The sequence below is a fragment of the Panthera tigris genome, chromosome B3 (genome assembly GCF_018350195.1).
Source record: "Panthera tigris isolate Pti1 chromosome B3, P.tigris_Pti1_mat1.1, whole genome shotgun sequence".
NCBI lineage: Eukaryota > Metazoa > Chordata > Mammalia > Carnivora > Felidae > Panthera > Panthera tigris.
This window is the reverse complement of record NC_056665.1, coordinates 110106082-110120887: the sequence shown is the minus strand read 5'-3', so window position 1 is coordinate 110120887 and position 14806 is coordinate 110106082. Positions and strand designations below refer to the sequence as shown.

General features: G+C 40.8%; 1 protein-coding gene and 1 pseudogene across 2 annotated transcripts in view; one reads left to right on the top strand and one right to left on the bottom strand.

The window, feature by feature from the left end:
- MTHFD1 (methylenetetrahydrofolate dehydrogenase, cyclohydrolase and formyltetrahydrofolate synthetase 1) overlaps positions 1 to 14806 on the bottom strand; it is a 69198-nt gene that overhangs the window by 41242 nt on the left and 13150 nt on the right. For both annotated transcript variants that reach the window (XM_042989870.1, XM_007095205.3), the window contains exon 2: positions 6125 to 6209. In XM_042989870.1, coding sequence (XP_042845804.1) covers positions 6125 to 6209 — 85 coding nt within the window. The remainder of the gene's footprint in view (positions 1 to 6124; positions 6210 to 14806) is intronic.
- LOC122239749 lies at positions 4415 to 4504 on the top strand (annotated as a pseudogene).

Sequence of the window (14806 nt, the reverse complement as noted above, 5' to 3'; positions counted from 1 at the left end):
TTATTCACTGCCAGACATTTTTATTTTTTTTTTTTTATTTTTATTTTTATTTTTTTTTTTTAAACGTTTTTTATTTATTTTTGGGACAGAGAGAGACAGAGCATGAACGGGGGAGGGGCAGAGAGAGAGGGAGACACAGAATCGGAAACAGGCTCCAGGCTCCGAGCCATCAGCCCAGAGCCTGACACGGGGCTCGAACTCACGGACCGCGAGATCGTGACCTGGCTGAAGTCGGACGCTTAACCGACTGCGCCACCCAGGCGCCCCCTCTGCCAGACATTTTTAAACCACAACTTCTCTGTTCTATAGTTCATCTTCATACATCCCCCAGGTAGCGGAAATGCAACTTTAAGTCACTTTCCCAGAAAAGGTATGTGGGCATTTTTCTGAGTCTATGTGTATCTGAAAATATTTTTCTGCTGCGTTTGCCCTCGAGAGGATTTACCTGGCTGAATCTGGAGTCACGAAGTTTTCCTTCATAAATGCTATCTTCAGCATCTAGTGGTAAGTCTCAAGTCTTTTGTTGTGGTTCTTTTACAGGTAACTGCTTTCTGTCTGCATATTTCTGAAAGAATTTTTCTAAAACTCCAAAACCAAGGGCACCTGGCTGGTTCAGATGGTGGAGTAAGCGACTGGCTCTTGGTCTCAGGGTTGTAAGTTTGAGCCCCAGACTGGGTGTAGAGATTACTTAAAACTGAAATCTTTTAGGGGCACCTGGCTGGGTGGTGACGGTAAGCGTCTGACTCTTGATTTTGGCTCAGGTCATGACCTCATGGTTCATGAGTCCTTGCCCAGCGTCAGGCTCTGTGCTGACGATGCAAAGCCTGCTTGAGATTCTCTCCCTTTCTCTCTCCGCCCCTCCCTTGCTCTCTCTGTCTCTCTCAAAAATAACACATTTTTAAAAGATGAAATCTTTTTTTAAAAAATTCCAAAACTGCCACCAGTTTTAAAAATAAAGTGCAATAGTTATGATTACAAGCATGTATCAAAGTTTTAAGGTAAGCCTCGTGCAAAGGAAAAGACCTCCTAAAGCCTCTCGGTATGGACACGTCATAGGGGAAAAGGTTACACAATCGCTGGTAGACTAGATGCGGAAAGAATGTTTAGCTGAAAAACAGTAGATTCTTGACTGACAGTCAAGTGAGTAGGTGGAAGACTGGTTTCCGAGAACAAATCTTAATCCCATCACAGTTTATCAAGAAAATCACTGAAGCACTTTATCAGTAATGCTAATTTCCTCCCTGAAAAAGGTGAATTGCATTATTCTAAAAAGGTCCTATCCCAGAATAAATTGGGGACTTTTTTTTTTCTTAACACCAACAGTCTGCAAACTATTTCTGTACAGGGTCAGACAGTATATATTTTAGCTTTTGGGGGCCACATACTCTGTCGTATATTCTCCTGCTTCATTCTTAACGGCTTCCAAATTGGGCAGCATTTGGATGGGGCCCCAGTTTACTGATCCCTGCTTTATGCCATAAAATATCTTGGGTGTTGGCCTATTTATCAATTTTTCTTTCTGCTTCAGGAAACTTCTGTAGATATTCAGACCAGTTGAGTTTATTCGTTTTATTGTTTTGTCCATGTCTTTTGTGAGGGCTGAATGAGTTACTATATATAAAACACTCTGAATAATTCCTGATAGGAAGCAACTAATGAATTATATTATTAATAATGAATATTTTATGTGCTAAAGGGATAGAAATACAGCCTCAATTTGATCTCTTATAGTGAAAAGTCAAGTCTTAATTTCCTTTAAGTATTCAGTTGTTTGGGAAGTCACCAGTCCATTGTTCTTTAAAAAAAAAAAAAAAAAAAAAAAAATCCAACTTTTAGGTGTATATACCTGGACCAGATCACAAATATCCTTGACTGCAATGCTAAGGAATTAGGAAAACAAAAAGGAAAAGCAAATGGGGGTAGAGATAGACAGACCGGGGTTCACATCCCAGACGCAGGCACTTCCTGACTGGTTTGGGGCAAGTACCCACGATCTTTTGAGCATCAGTTACTGTGACTATAAGGAAATGCGATTATAGGCTAGTATGCAACTCAGAACAACTAGAAATATATACAGACCGTTTGGACTACAGCAGACACTCTGTATAAGCAGTACTCTCACTCCTGTAAAGGACAGGGTGTGTGTGGCTGGATGATTGTGGGTCCTGCAGCAGCAGCTAAAGACAGGCTGGAAGGGTCCAGATTAGAACCCTAAAACCTGTAAGCAGGTGACTGCAGTGGCCCCAGAGGGTGAAAGCAGTACAAACTGAAAAGAGCTTATGAGAGGCACAATCAGTAGCATGGCATTCACTAAGGGGACTCAAGAGAGTGAGGGAGAGAAATCCTAAAGAGAAGAGTGCAGGTTTCTGGTTGAGTGTGTGGGAAGATGGTGTCAGTCATCAGGAGGGGGAAAAAAAAACAAGAGGTCCAAGGTAGCAGGGACGTGATTACAACATAATATGTAAACCTTGCATCAGGGAAAGATGTTGTAAACTTTGGTGCTGAAGTGCAAGATGAAAATACTCTAACACTGTTTCACTGGCAGCAACACAGAGGAGACAAGCTGCAGAAGTGTTTATGTAACAAAAAGTCTCGCAATCAATAAATTTGAAATACGAGTTCAGAAGTTGATCTTAAAAACAGGGGGAAAAAATCCCAATATTGCTAATATTGGGATTTTTTTTGAATCCTTTCTGAAATCTTCTGAAAAGGTTTATAGAAATAGAGTTCTTGCCTACCACGTTTCCTCTTTCTACACTAAACAATTCACAAGAATAAGTCAAGAAATAACTGGTCTCCCAAGCGAACCAAGTGAATGCCCACAACATATACCTTTGATTCTCATTAATCTGCAAAGAAATGAAAAACCCACCACAGGCGAGAACACACCCAGGCCTGTGTGCTTTTCTTCTCGGCTAAGGCCTCCTGGATAATGAACAGCAACAGGGGGAAGTATTTAAGAACCATTCACTCTGGAATTCTTGATGAACATGGAACAGAAAACTTAGTAAGGGATTAAATGATAACATGTGGAGACACACACAGAAATGTGAAGTGAGGAAGCAGCCATCTCTGAAGGGAATTTCAAACGAAAGTTATCGGCTTCCTGTCATCCAAGTCAACCCTTCAAATGTGTGTCTGTCCATGTGTCCATCTGACAAAACATTTATTGAATGCCTCCTACCAATTTGTTGAAGGCGTCCTACTGGGTGAATCTGGAGCTCAGGAAGAAACCCTGGACAGAGGCCTCAATCAGGAAGGACTCTCCCAGGTAGCCATGGAACCAGGTGAGCTCACTGAGGGAAGGAATAGGTGGAAAAGGGGTTTTGTGGCTGTACCCTATGGCATCCAAATGGTTCAGGTATCAGGAAGATAAGGAACAGGAAGCAAAGGAGATCAGAGAAGGAAGGGAAGTGAGAGTTTTCCAAGAAACCAAGAGTCCAGAATTCAGAAGAAGCCCGGGTTTAGAAGTTACTGACCTATGGGAATGCAAACTGGTGCAGCCACTCTAGAAAACAGCATGGAGGTTCCTCAAAAAACTAAAAACAGAACTACCCTACAACTCAGCAATTGCACTACTAGGCATTTATCCAAGGGATACAGGTATACTGTTTCGAAGGGGCGCGCATGCGGCCCCATGTTTAGAGCAACACTATCGACAATAGCCAAAGTATGGAAAGAGCCCAAATGGCCATTGACAGATGAATGGATAAAGAAGATGTGGTGAATACATGTACAATGGAATACTACCCGGCAATTAAAAAGAATGAAATCTTGCCATATGCAACTACGTGGACGGAACTACAGGGTATTATTATGCTAAGTGAAATTAGTCAGAGAAAGACAAATATCATATGACTTTACTCATATGAGGACTTTAAGACACAGAACAGATGAACATAAGGGAAGGGAAGCAAAAAGAATATAAAAACAGGGAGGGGGACAAAACATAAGAGACTCTTAAATATAGAGAATACACAGGGTTACTGCAGGGGTTGGGGGAGGTGGGATGGGCTAAATGGGTAAGGGGCATGCATTAAGGAATCTACTCCTGAAATCACCGTTGCACTATATGCTAACTTGGATGTAAATCCAACAATAAACTTTTTAAAAAAGAAAAAAGAAAAAAAAAAAAAAAAGAAGTTACTGACCTAGAGCTGGTATTGAGAGCCAGGTTAAACTGCCAGATTTGGGGCAGCTTACCCACTTTTGAGGGAACCCCAAGACCCTTTCAAGTGCCAGACTACTTTATAATGATACCGTGATGTCATCTGCCTTTTTCACATCTGTATGGAGGCTGCAAAGCCAATGGTGGGTGAGACTTTGCACAAATCAAGGCAATGGCACCAAACTATACTAGTCACTGCCCCACTCTCAGTAAAAACAGATGCCAATTTCACTTAAAGTGCTCTCGATCGCTTCTCGGCCTTTTGGCTAAGATCAAGTGTAGAAATGCTCTCGATGAAGCAGTAAAAATGATTAATTTTATTAAACCTCAACCCTTGCATACATGTCTTTTATATCCTGTGTGGGGAACTGGGAAGGGTGTGGTCTCCAGGAAAAGTCCTGTGCTTTTTCTCCCGGCCAGCTGAACTGCCACAGTTTTACATGGAACGCTATCTTTACTTGAAAAAACAGCTGACAAACAATGATTACTCATGCTTGAATATTTGGCAAATATTTTCTCAAAACTGGACAGAGCGAGCCTGCTACTTGAAGGAAAATAGCTTAATAGTATTTGTTGCCAAAGGTAAAATCTGAGCTTTCAAGTGAAAATCAGAAGTTTTTTTATCCACTCCTGTGAGCTCCACAAGCTTCTCAATAATCAAAAACTCTTCTGATAAGTTTGTTATGATACTAATGATTGTGCTTTTCTTTACATTGCATAATGAAATGTGTTAACATTCAGAAGATCTGCATAATTCAGTGAACCATTATTTTCTAAATGAGGAATGAAGACAAAACAAACCAAGCATGGGTAAATATCCATTCAAACTGCAACATAAAGCAGTGGGTTTGGATGTAACCAAGCACGAGAGAGTTCACTGCACAGTGTCAGATTCCACATTGCAACTAAACTATAAAAACTTACTGAGTCCTGTTGTAGTAACAAAAGTATCCACAATTACCTGGGAAGACTACAAAAACAAACACAAAACAACAACAAAAAAACCCTCTTCCTTTTTACAACTATACATCTATACAAGTCCAGATTTTCTTCATATATTTCAATCAAGCCAACATGTAGCAAGAGGTTGAACACAGGAGCAGATGGGAATCCAGGTGTCTTTCATTAAGCCAGATAGTAGAGTGCAAAATAATGCCCCTCTTCTCACTAAATTTTGCTTTTATTTTATTTTTAAAATTTTTAAAAATGTTTATTTATTTTTGAGAGAGAGAGAGAGAGAGAGAGAGAGAGAGAGAGAGAGAGAGAGCGCATAAGCTGGAGCAGGGCAGAGAGAGAGGAAGACACAGAATCCCAAGTAGGCTCCAGACTCTGAGCTGTCAGCACAGAGGCCAAAGCGGGTCTCAAACTCATAAGCCGTGAGATCATGACCTGAGCTAAGTTGGACACTTAACCAACTGAGCCACCCAAGCTCCCCTCAATTTTGTTTCCTCAAAGTTATTTTTTTTCATAAGAATGTTACTCATTCTAACATATAATAAACTTACTATTGATATTTTAAAACGTATAAATATTTAAAAACATTTTAGCTTCTGATACAGTATACATCAATGGGTGAATCCATATAAACAAAAAGTCCTTAAGGTCTTAAAATTTTTTAAGTGTAAAGGGATCCTGAGACCAAAGGTCTAGGGACATTGGACTACGGAAGAGGTGCCCCCAAAGAATAGCAGACGCCAGGATACAGCAACACGTACAAGCTGAGCTGAAGAAGAGCGGCCTGCAGAGAGAGCCTGAAAAGGTATGAGGAGGTTTCACGAAACCGAGAAAGAGAGAAAGAGAGAAAGAGAGAAAGAGAAAGAGAAAGAGAAAGAGAAAGAGAAAGAGAAAGAGAAAGAGAAAGAGAAAGGAAGGAAGATGTGTGAAGTGCTTGCTGTCTGAAGTGCTACTTATGAGTTGGGAAAAGAGGATATTCGTGCAAATACACTATCATAATACCTGTAAAATTGCCAGGCCTGGTGTAAAACCGGGAATTTGCTCCTTCATCTGAGTGACTTGGTTCTTCAGTCTCTCCCTTATTTGCCTAGAGAAAAAGGAAAGGTTGGAATTAACACTGAATGTCTCAAGCGCAAGTAAGTCATTTAAAAGAGGCCGTTTTTCTTTTAAATTAAAAATACCTCCCTTGAATAGACATTATCTGGTATAATTGAGGATATTACGGATACGCATCCATTTTCCAGGACTCAAGTAGATGTGGATCTTAGATTCTAACTCCTAACTACACTGACTGGGCCATGTGGAATGAGGACATTTAGTTTAAAACATATTAGTTGACGGCATTCAAAATCATAGAGTGAATAAATGAAAACTTGAACCAACACTTCTGGAAGGCTGTTAATCTTCATCTTTTTCAGCATTCCCCCTCTCCAGGTGCTAAATGAAAAACTTTTGCAGGAAAGAACTACAGCTCACACCTGCTCAACTTTCCCTGCTAAGATGATCACAGGGTACCCATATAAGGCTGAATGATAATCAATGAATCACACTCCAAAGTCAATATGAATTTATAAATATATTCCAATTCAGAAAAGAATTTTCCTTACAGAAGAATTTAACACAAGGTTAAAAGTATAACCTCTCATGAAACAAAGGACAAATCAATTTACCAACAAACAACTTCTTGACAATACATCAAGTACATTAGATTACATCATTCGCCTTTCTTCATCTCAACCACATTTGACATATGAAATATATATGGACATTACAAACATCTCTTCCCTCTTTCTGACTTGATTAGTTCCTGCTCCAGTCCTCCACACTTATAAACAACGGACATAAATAGGCACAGGTGTTACAAGAAATAGATTATTTGGATTAGCCTCATCAATGGTAAGAATGTTGAATGATACAAGAAGTCATACTTAAGACTTCAAAATTGTATTTCTGATGAAGTTTTGAGGTGATGGGGGGGTTCATGGAGTCTGGAGCCAACAACCAAGAAAGAATTCTTTAAAAAATTTTTTTAACGTTTATTTATTATTGAGAGAGAGAGACAGAGACAGAGCATGAGCACAGGAGGGGCAGAGAGTTGGGGAGACACAGAATCCAAAGCAGGCTCCAGGCTCTGAGCTGTCAGCACAGAGCCCAACACAGGGCTCGAACTCACAAACTGCCAGATCTTGACCTGAGGTGAAGTCGGACGCTTGACCCACTGAGCCACCCAGGGGCCCCAACCAAGAATGAATTCTTAAAGACATCTTTGGAGCAAAAAGGTGATTTTATTAAAGCAAGGGGACAGGACCCGTGGGCAGAAAGAGTTACACTGCAAGTGTAGGGGGTGACCATTTTATGCAATCGGGAGAGATAAAGTCAAGAGGGAGTTTCCAGACTTTCACATGCTGGAGGCCTAGCTATTGTCAAGCTAAGGTGGTTTTCCCTCTAGCAAAGCATTAACTTTAAGACACTAGGGAGTTCCTGGACTTTAGGCTATAATGGGATTGCCTTTTTCTGGTAAACTGGTGGAGACTCTTATCAGTTTAACCATTTGTTTTTTGTCCTTTCCATATTTTTGGGTAGCCTGGGAGTGTCCAAGGAATATTATACATGTCCCACTGGTGGGGGCGGGGGTGGGGTGGGCTTGCTGTTAGCCTGCACCTTGCCCTCGGCTTGCCCCACATTCCCTCATCATCTCAAGCTTGTGACCTTATTTTTAAAAATCATTTTGTATCAATTATCCCATACAATGATATAGTTCAAAAGAATGAACAGATTGTTGGATTTTTCTATCAGAGATTTGACCTGGAGATCACAGTTCTGCTCGAACACAAGAGAACAGGAAACACGTGGCATTTCCACTGGCCCTGCCTCTGAAACTCCCCAGCAGTCCTAGCCTTGGCTGCCTCCCCACCAGGACAACTAGGTGTAGTGCTGGGCTACTCAACTCTCTCCTGTCCCCTCCCTTCCCTCCAACCATTATAGTAACACAAAGGCCTAGGCACAGGTTCCTACAGGTTCTCCTTTAGCCCTCCCAACCCAAACAAAGCTCACTTGGGGGGGAACCATTGCCAGGCACAATGTAAGACATTAACAGGAACCATGAGAGGAAACAGCTCGTTACAGGGATTCCCTGCTTTTCAAAAGTTCAGGTTTGCCACTTTGCTTTTCAGAAAAACCTCTGTTAATATCTGTTTCCACTAGCCCAAAGGAATACAGAGGATTTTTGCTTTATGGGGAAAAAAAGCAAAAACAAAAACAAAACAGCATTTAGTGTTTGTTTTGCAGCAAGCCCTTCCTGAAAGGCACTCCCCAGCTCCCTCCTGGGGAACTCAGCAATTCAGCATGAAGCCACGAGAGCTTTGAACTGTGTGAGTGTCTGGGCTTTATCTCAATGTATTTTGCGCAAGATGTGTCCTCAGGTATCAGAGAAGCCTAAGTGAGGTTATTTTTTGGGTCTTGGAATGCTCGAAAAATTTTCCAAACCTGCTTCTTTGCTTTGTGCCACTTTGGCTTATGAAAGGTTTCATAGGAATACTGTACTGTGGAATAGTGGAGGAAACCTGTATCCGAAATTCTCAACAATGTTATGAGATGGCCAAGGGAGGAGAGGCCTTCCTGTTTCAAGATATAGAAACAGGCTCTAAGCAGTCATGTGGTGTTCTGAAAGCCAATTAGCTGAAAGCAGCAAGCGCAAAGGCTCTGAGTGGGTAAATGGGGTCCCAGGAGAAGCGGTAACCGGATAGGGTAAAGCGGGGTGCCTGTCTTTTATTCTGAATGTGATAGGAAGCTGCTAGAAGACTTGGAACAGGGCTGACATGACAGGACTTAACACTTCTGAAAAATTACTCCTGGCTGCTGAACTGGGAACAGACTAAAGGGAGAATGGTGAGAATCTGGGACACAAGCAAAAAGTTATTCAAATTGCAAAAATCCAGGCCAGAGGGGATGGTGCCTTGGACTCTGGTATCCATAGCTGGCAAGAAGTGGCTGGATTCTAGATATATTAACATGAAGCACAGGGAAAATGCGGGGCTACCGATGACTCTTGAGGTTTGGGGAGGGGGTGTAAAATAGAGCTGGGAAGATTGACAACTACAAATATTTTAAGGCACAGAGCAGATTTCATACTGATACTGTGAATTCATTTCCCAAATCTTATAAGGATTCTAGAATAACGACCATCTGAGGCCTGAAGAAGGGACTCTAGGGACAACTAAAAGTAATATCCTTACCCAGCAGGTAGCAAGCTATGAGAACCCAGTACTACAAGGTGGTATAGGTGGAAAATATTTCAGCCCACTAGGTTAAGAGCAAAGAACAAAATGTTCTGTATTTTCTATGCTATAATTTAAATGGATCTAAGTGTGCAATTTTTTTTTCTAAAAAAGATCATAGACTGAGATCAGTTACAGTGACTCCCTTAAGCTTTTCTCTAAGAAGCAGGACTGTTTTTGAAGTTGCATTAGCAGGGTTATTCTTCCAACTAGAAAGATTTGTTTAAAAGCTAACATTTAGGTCTCCTTATGAGACATGATCAGAATAGCAATGAAACATTTAAAAATGCACATAAACCACAATCAGCAAGAATTAGACAGCCCAGAACACTAAAGCAATAGGCAGAAACTTTTCTGTCTTAGCGAGGAGAAAAAAAAAAATCAAGATTGTTGTAATTAAAAAAAAAAAAAAAAAAACTGGGTGCCTCGGTGGCTCAGTCGTTAAGCATCTGACTTGGGTTCAGGTCATGGTCACACGGTTTGTGAGTTCAAGTCCTGCATGGAGTGAGCATGAGACCGGCTTCTGGTAAGCCCCATTTCTCTCTTTCTCTCTGTCTCTCTGTCTCCCTCCCTCTCTCTGCCCCTTGTGGTACCGCCCTCGCTCACTTGTGCCCCCTCTCTAAATAATAAATGTTTAAAAAATTTTTTAATTAAAAAATATTTTTAAAAAAATTTAAAAAGACAGTTGTAATAAGGTCTCCACGGTCCCTTATAAGGTTTTCCCTGCCTTGGTTTCTGAGTTGGCCACTGAGGAACTCTGGAATGAAAAGCAGAATAACAACAGCCAAGTGCAAGCATGCTTGAAGCTCAGAAACTATAAAAGACATGGAGAGAAAAGTTAACACTCTCTCCCTCATCTACCTTTATTTTAGGGTCAGAGAGCTATGAGGAGCTAAATGCTGGGAAACTCTTTAGTTTTCATAGTTCATTACTTCCAGAAAGCTAAAATGCCACATCACAGAACACCTTCTGAAACACTGACACCCGCTAAATCAACAGAAACTTTCTTGAGTTGCAGATGCCTTGATTTCCAGCCATGGCCCATGAGTTACACTGCTAATAAAGATTCAGGGAAAAGTGAGGCAGAAACAGGCACCTGGAGAACACCCCTGATGCCTGGGTGGTAGACCTCCATATGCCAGAGTCTCACCATCCTGCATGAACATTCTCTAAAACCTAAGGGAAGATACATCTCAATCTCAGTGGAGGAGAAATCAGTACTAAAGTGCAGGTGAATGTGGCAAGACAAAGTGGCAGTAAACCATTCAAGTCTCTGGTCCTGTTAAACTGATACTAGTAAAATAATCATAGCGATTAGATAGAGACACAGATGCAGTTTTAACTAAGTTGCTACTGGCATCTAGTGGGTAGAGGCCAGGGATGCAACTAAATATCCTACAATGCAATGCAAACAATTATCTAGCCCAAATGGTAATAGTACCCAAAGTTGAGAAGCATTGCTATTGGCCAATAAGATGCAATGTTTGGAGGTATCTTTTTGTCTAAGGGGTGAAAAGCAAGGTAGAAATCATTTATATTTCAGGGCACCTGGGTGGCTCAGTCAGTTAAGCAGCTGACTTTGCCTCAGTCATGATCTCGCAGTTCGTGGGCTCAAGCCCCATGTTGGGCTCTGTGTTGACAGCTCAGAGCCTGGAGCCTGCTTCGGATTCTGTGTGTGTCTCTCTCTCTGTCCATCCCCTGCTCGCGCTCTCTCTCAAAAATAAACATTCAGGGGTGCCTGGGTGGCTCAGTCGGTTGAAAGGCCGACTTCGGCTCAGGTCACGATCTCACAGTCTGTGAGTTTGAGCCCTGTGTCGGGCTCTGTGCTGACAGCTCAGAGCCTGGAGCCTGTTTCAGATTCTGTGTCTCCCTCTCTCTGACCCTCCCCCGTTCATGCTCTGTCTCTCTCTGTCTCAAAAATAAATAAAAAAAAAAACTTAAAAAAAAATTTTTTAAAAAAATAAAAATAAACATTCAAAAAAATTTTTTTAATCATTTATATTTCAACCTGTCAAAATTTGTTTAAATCTGTATAGATAAGAGTCATGTGCATTACTATTTTCTCCAACTTAACTTCTGCCACATACAGTTGTTAAACAGTCTAATCAGTAAGTCAAAGATGCATGTCCCTATAGAATCACATTACCCCCAGAGAGTCCCAGTCAGATAATACCCGTAAATAGTCACCCAGATTTCTTTTGCCAAAGTTGTACAATTACTCCTGGAAAAGCCCAGTACAAATTACAACTCATTCTTTATGATATAAAATGTTGGCTCATTTTCAAATTTTGGACATTTTATGACAGAGACAAAAGCATTGCTAAAATATAACCCAACAGGGCCATTCCAACAGAAGCTATAGGTGGAAAAAGGAGGCAGTAAAGGGTATTTAACCACCTGGCTGAGAAATCTACATGATGAAAATAAAGCTGCCTCAGTCAACAAACAGTGAAATACAACACAAGCTTAGAGTAATTCCCAAATGATTCTCAAAGGTGAACAGAATATACCTTTAGTAACTGATCAGAGAAAAAGGACGGACATTCATCTTCATTCAGTATGTAGGGCTTTTCTAAAGGACACAAATTTCTTTTGCCCAACTTCCCAAGGAGTAAATTATTGTTGTAAGGTTTTAACTGTGCAAAACAACACATATATTTTATTTGCATTGTTTTCATGTTGTTCATTTGTTGTTTTATCTCATTTGTCCATACAATGTTATGCTGCTAAAAATAAATACTTCAAATTAAAAAACAAAAACAAAAACAAAAACACGTAGTTTCTTGTAAAAACAATTGTGATTGTGAGGCCACCTAGTGTTCCAAGAAATACATATATTTCAAATTCCTAGTTAAGTTAAATTAAAAGTCTAAATTACCTTCTTGTTAGAACTGTTTTCAATTATTAAAAAAGAAAGGGGGGGGGGAGGTGGGGAGGGTTGTCCTGGGGTGGCTCAGTTAGTTAATTGTCAAACTTGATATCAGCTCAGGTCATGAGACTGAGCCCCGTGCCAGGCTCTGGAACCTGCTTGGGATTTTCTCTCTTTCTCTCTCAAAATAAAAAAATAAGCATTTAAAAAACACCTGATTGTTTTCACTGATACATGGTATAATAGCAACAGCTACACTGTATCAGTATACAGATCAACTAGTATCAGTACTTTCCTTCATTATGTTGAAGAATAAAATATTTAATATGAGAATTATTATAATTAATGCAAATATATACTAAACTTGACAGATACCTCAAATATATATTTGAAAGCTTAATGTGATTCCATTTCATGCTCCAATAAAAATTTCTAATGTAAAATTCTTCCATCCAATCTCTCCAACACCTAAGGAAGGTAAAGTGCCTGACATTCAGGACGTGAAAACAGCTAATGGTGTAAAATTCTAGTGAATCTTCTAATTCTCAGTGAGTGTACAAGGCATCATTAATCCATATACACAATGATACAATAACTACTTTCCTTAAATTTCTAGATCAGGGTTTATCAATCTCTGCACTACTGACATTTGGGCCAGATAATTATTCGTTGGAGGGGCCTCTTCTGTGCACTGTAGGATGCTCTGGAACATCCCTGGCTTCTACCTCTTGATGCCACCAGCATAGATGACAAGTCCCCAACCGACAACCAAAAATGTCTCCAGACACATCCAAATGTGCCCTGACTAAATGTGCCTTGGGGTGAAGAAAAGGGCAAACTGGCAGCATTTGAGAACCACCGATCTAGAGACAACACATGGAGCTGGGAAACCAGGTTGAACTGGTCAAGAAAAGCTTCCTGAAATGTACGACTTTATTTTTTTTATTTTTTTATTTTTTTTAACGTTTATTTTTTATTTTTGAGACAGAGAGAGACAAAGCATGAACGGGGGAGGGTCAGAGAGAGGGAGACACAGAATCTGAAACAGGCTCCAGGCTCTGAGCTGTCAGCACAGAGCCCGATGCGGGGCTCGAACTCACGGACCGCGAGATCATGACCTGAGCCGAAGTCGGCCTTTCAACCGACTGAGCCACCCAGGCGCCCCTGAAATGTACGATTTTAAAAGTGGATTAAATGTGCATTAGAGAGAGAGACAGACAGAAAAAACGTGCATTAGAAAAAGGTCACAAAGTGGAAAACACTGTCAAGTCCAGGTGGACACAACCAAGTGTGGTAGGATTCCTGAACAATGTGGTCCCACCGCCCTTTCCCCTCACAGGGGAGAGGGGGAAGCTTGTACCCTGATCCAACAAACTTGGTGACATTAAGAATAGAGAGCACAGCATTGCTAAGCTTTCCCTTTCCTCTCAAAAAGTCAGGATTCCAGATTTTGGGGTATAATTATACACCTAAATGTGCTGGAAAGCAATCCAATTTTTAAAAATAACTCTGTAAACCCAACAAAATGTATAACTACATCTGGCTGCTAGGCCACCATTTTGTAACTGTCAGTTGGTAACAAGAGTTATGAGACATCACAGGATGGCCCCACATATGAGGCTCTGTAAGCAAGAGCCCAACACGCAGAGTTAGTCTCCCCATTAACCACACATCTGGCCATCAGAGCTGCTTTTGGGCCCAAGTCCAAGAGGTCTTTGGATCATCATCCAAGCAGAATGTGGAAAGAAGGTGGAAGACTGGGGGCCTCTGGTTGGAGAGGAAGAGCAGGCCAAGAGCTCTATCTGAGAAAAGCCTCACAAAGACCTAAGCTTTCTGCTTTTATGGAACGCTAAAGGAAAAACTTGGGTAAAAAGGGCTTACATCTAAAAGGCTGCTTGGGGAAACTGGGTGGCTCAGTCCAATGAGCAGCCGACTTCAGCACAGGTCATGATCTCACAGCTCAGGAGTTCAAGGCCCACATCAGGCTCTCTGCTTACTGACAGCTCAGAGCCTGGAGTCAGCTTCAGATTCTGTCTCTGTTTCTCTCCCCACCCCTCAAATATAAATAAACATAAAAAATTTTAAGTAAATTATAAATGAATGAATGAGTGAGTGAATAAATAAATAAATAAATAAATAAATAAATAAATAAATAAATAAAATTTTAGGAGGCTGCTTACAAGGACTCGTACTTGGAACCAAAACGAAAGATCATTTATCACGTTAGGTCACTGAAGATAAATTCCTTTTAGGCTCTGGCAAAACCTTTTACAGAAATACTCCCTCTTTCCTGGTAGTCCTCAAACACCAGTAACACAAAGCTATACCTCTCCTGCCCAGGCTCTAGGGGAAGAACTTCTTATCAAGGGTGAAAAGAAAAACTTAGCTAACAAAGCAAGAAGGCTTGACTTGTCTCCAACCTTGAAAATGACTTTCTGAAGAGAAGCAGTCTGGGAGCCTTCCAAACTGATTTAATTTGTCCTTTCATCTCCTAACAGGAGGATACAAGTTTGCAATTTCTTTTGGCAAGCAAGTAAC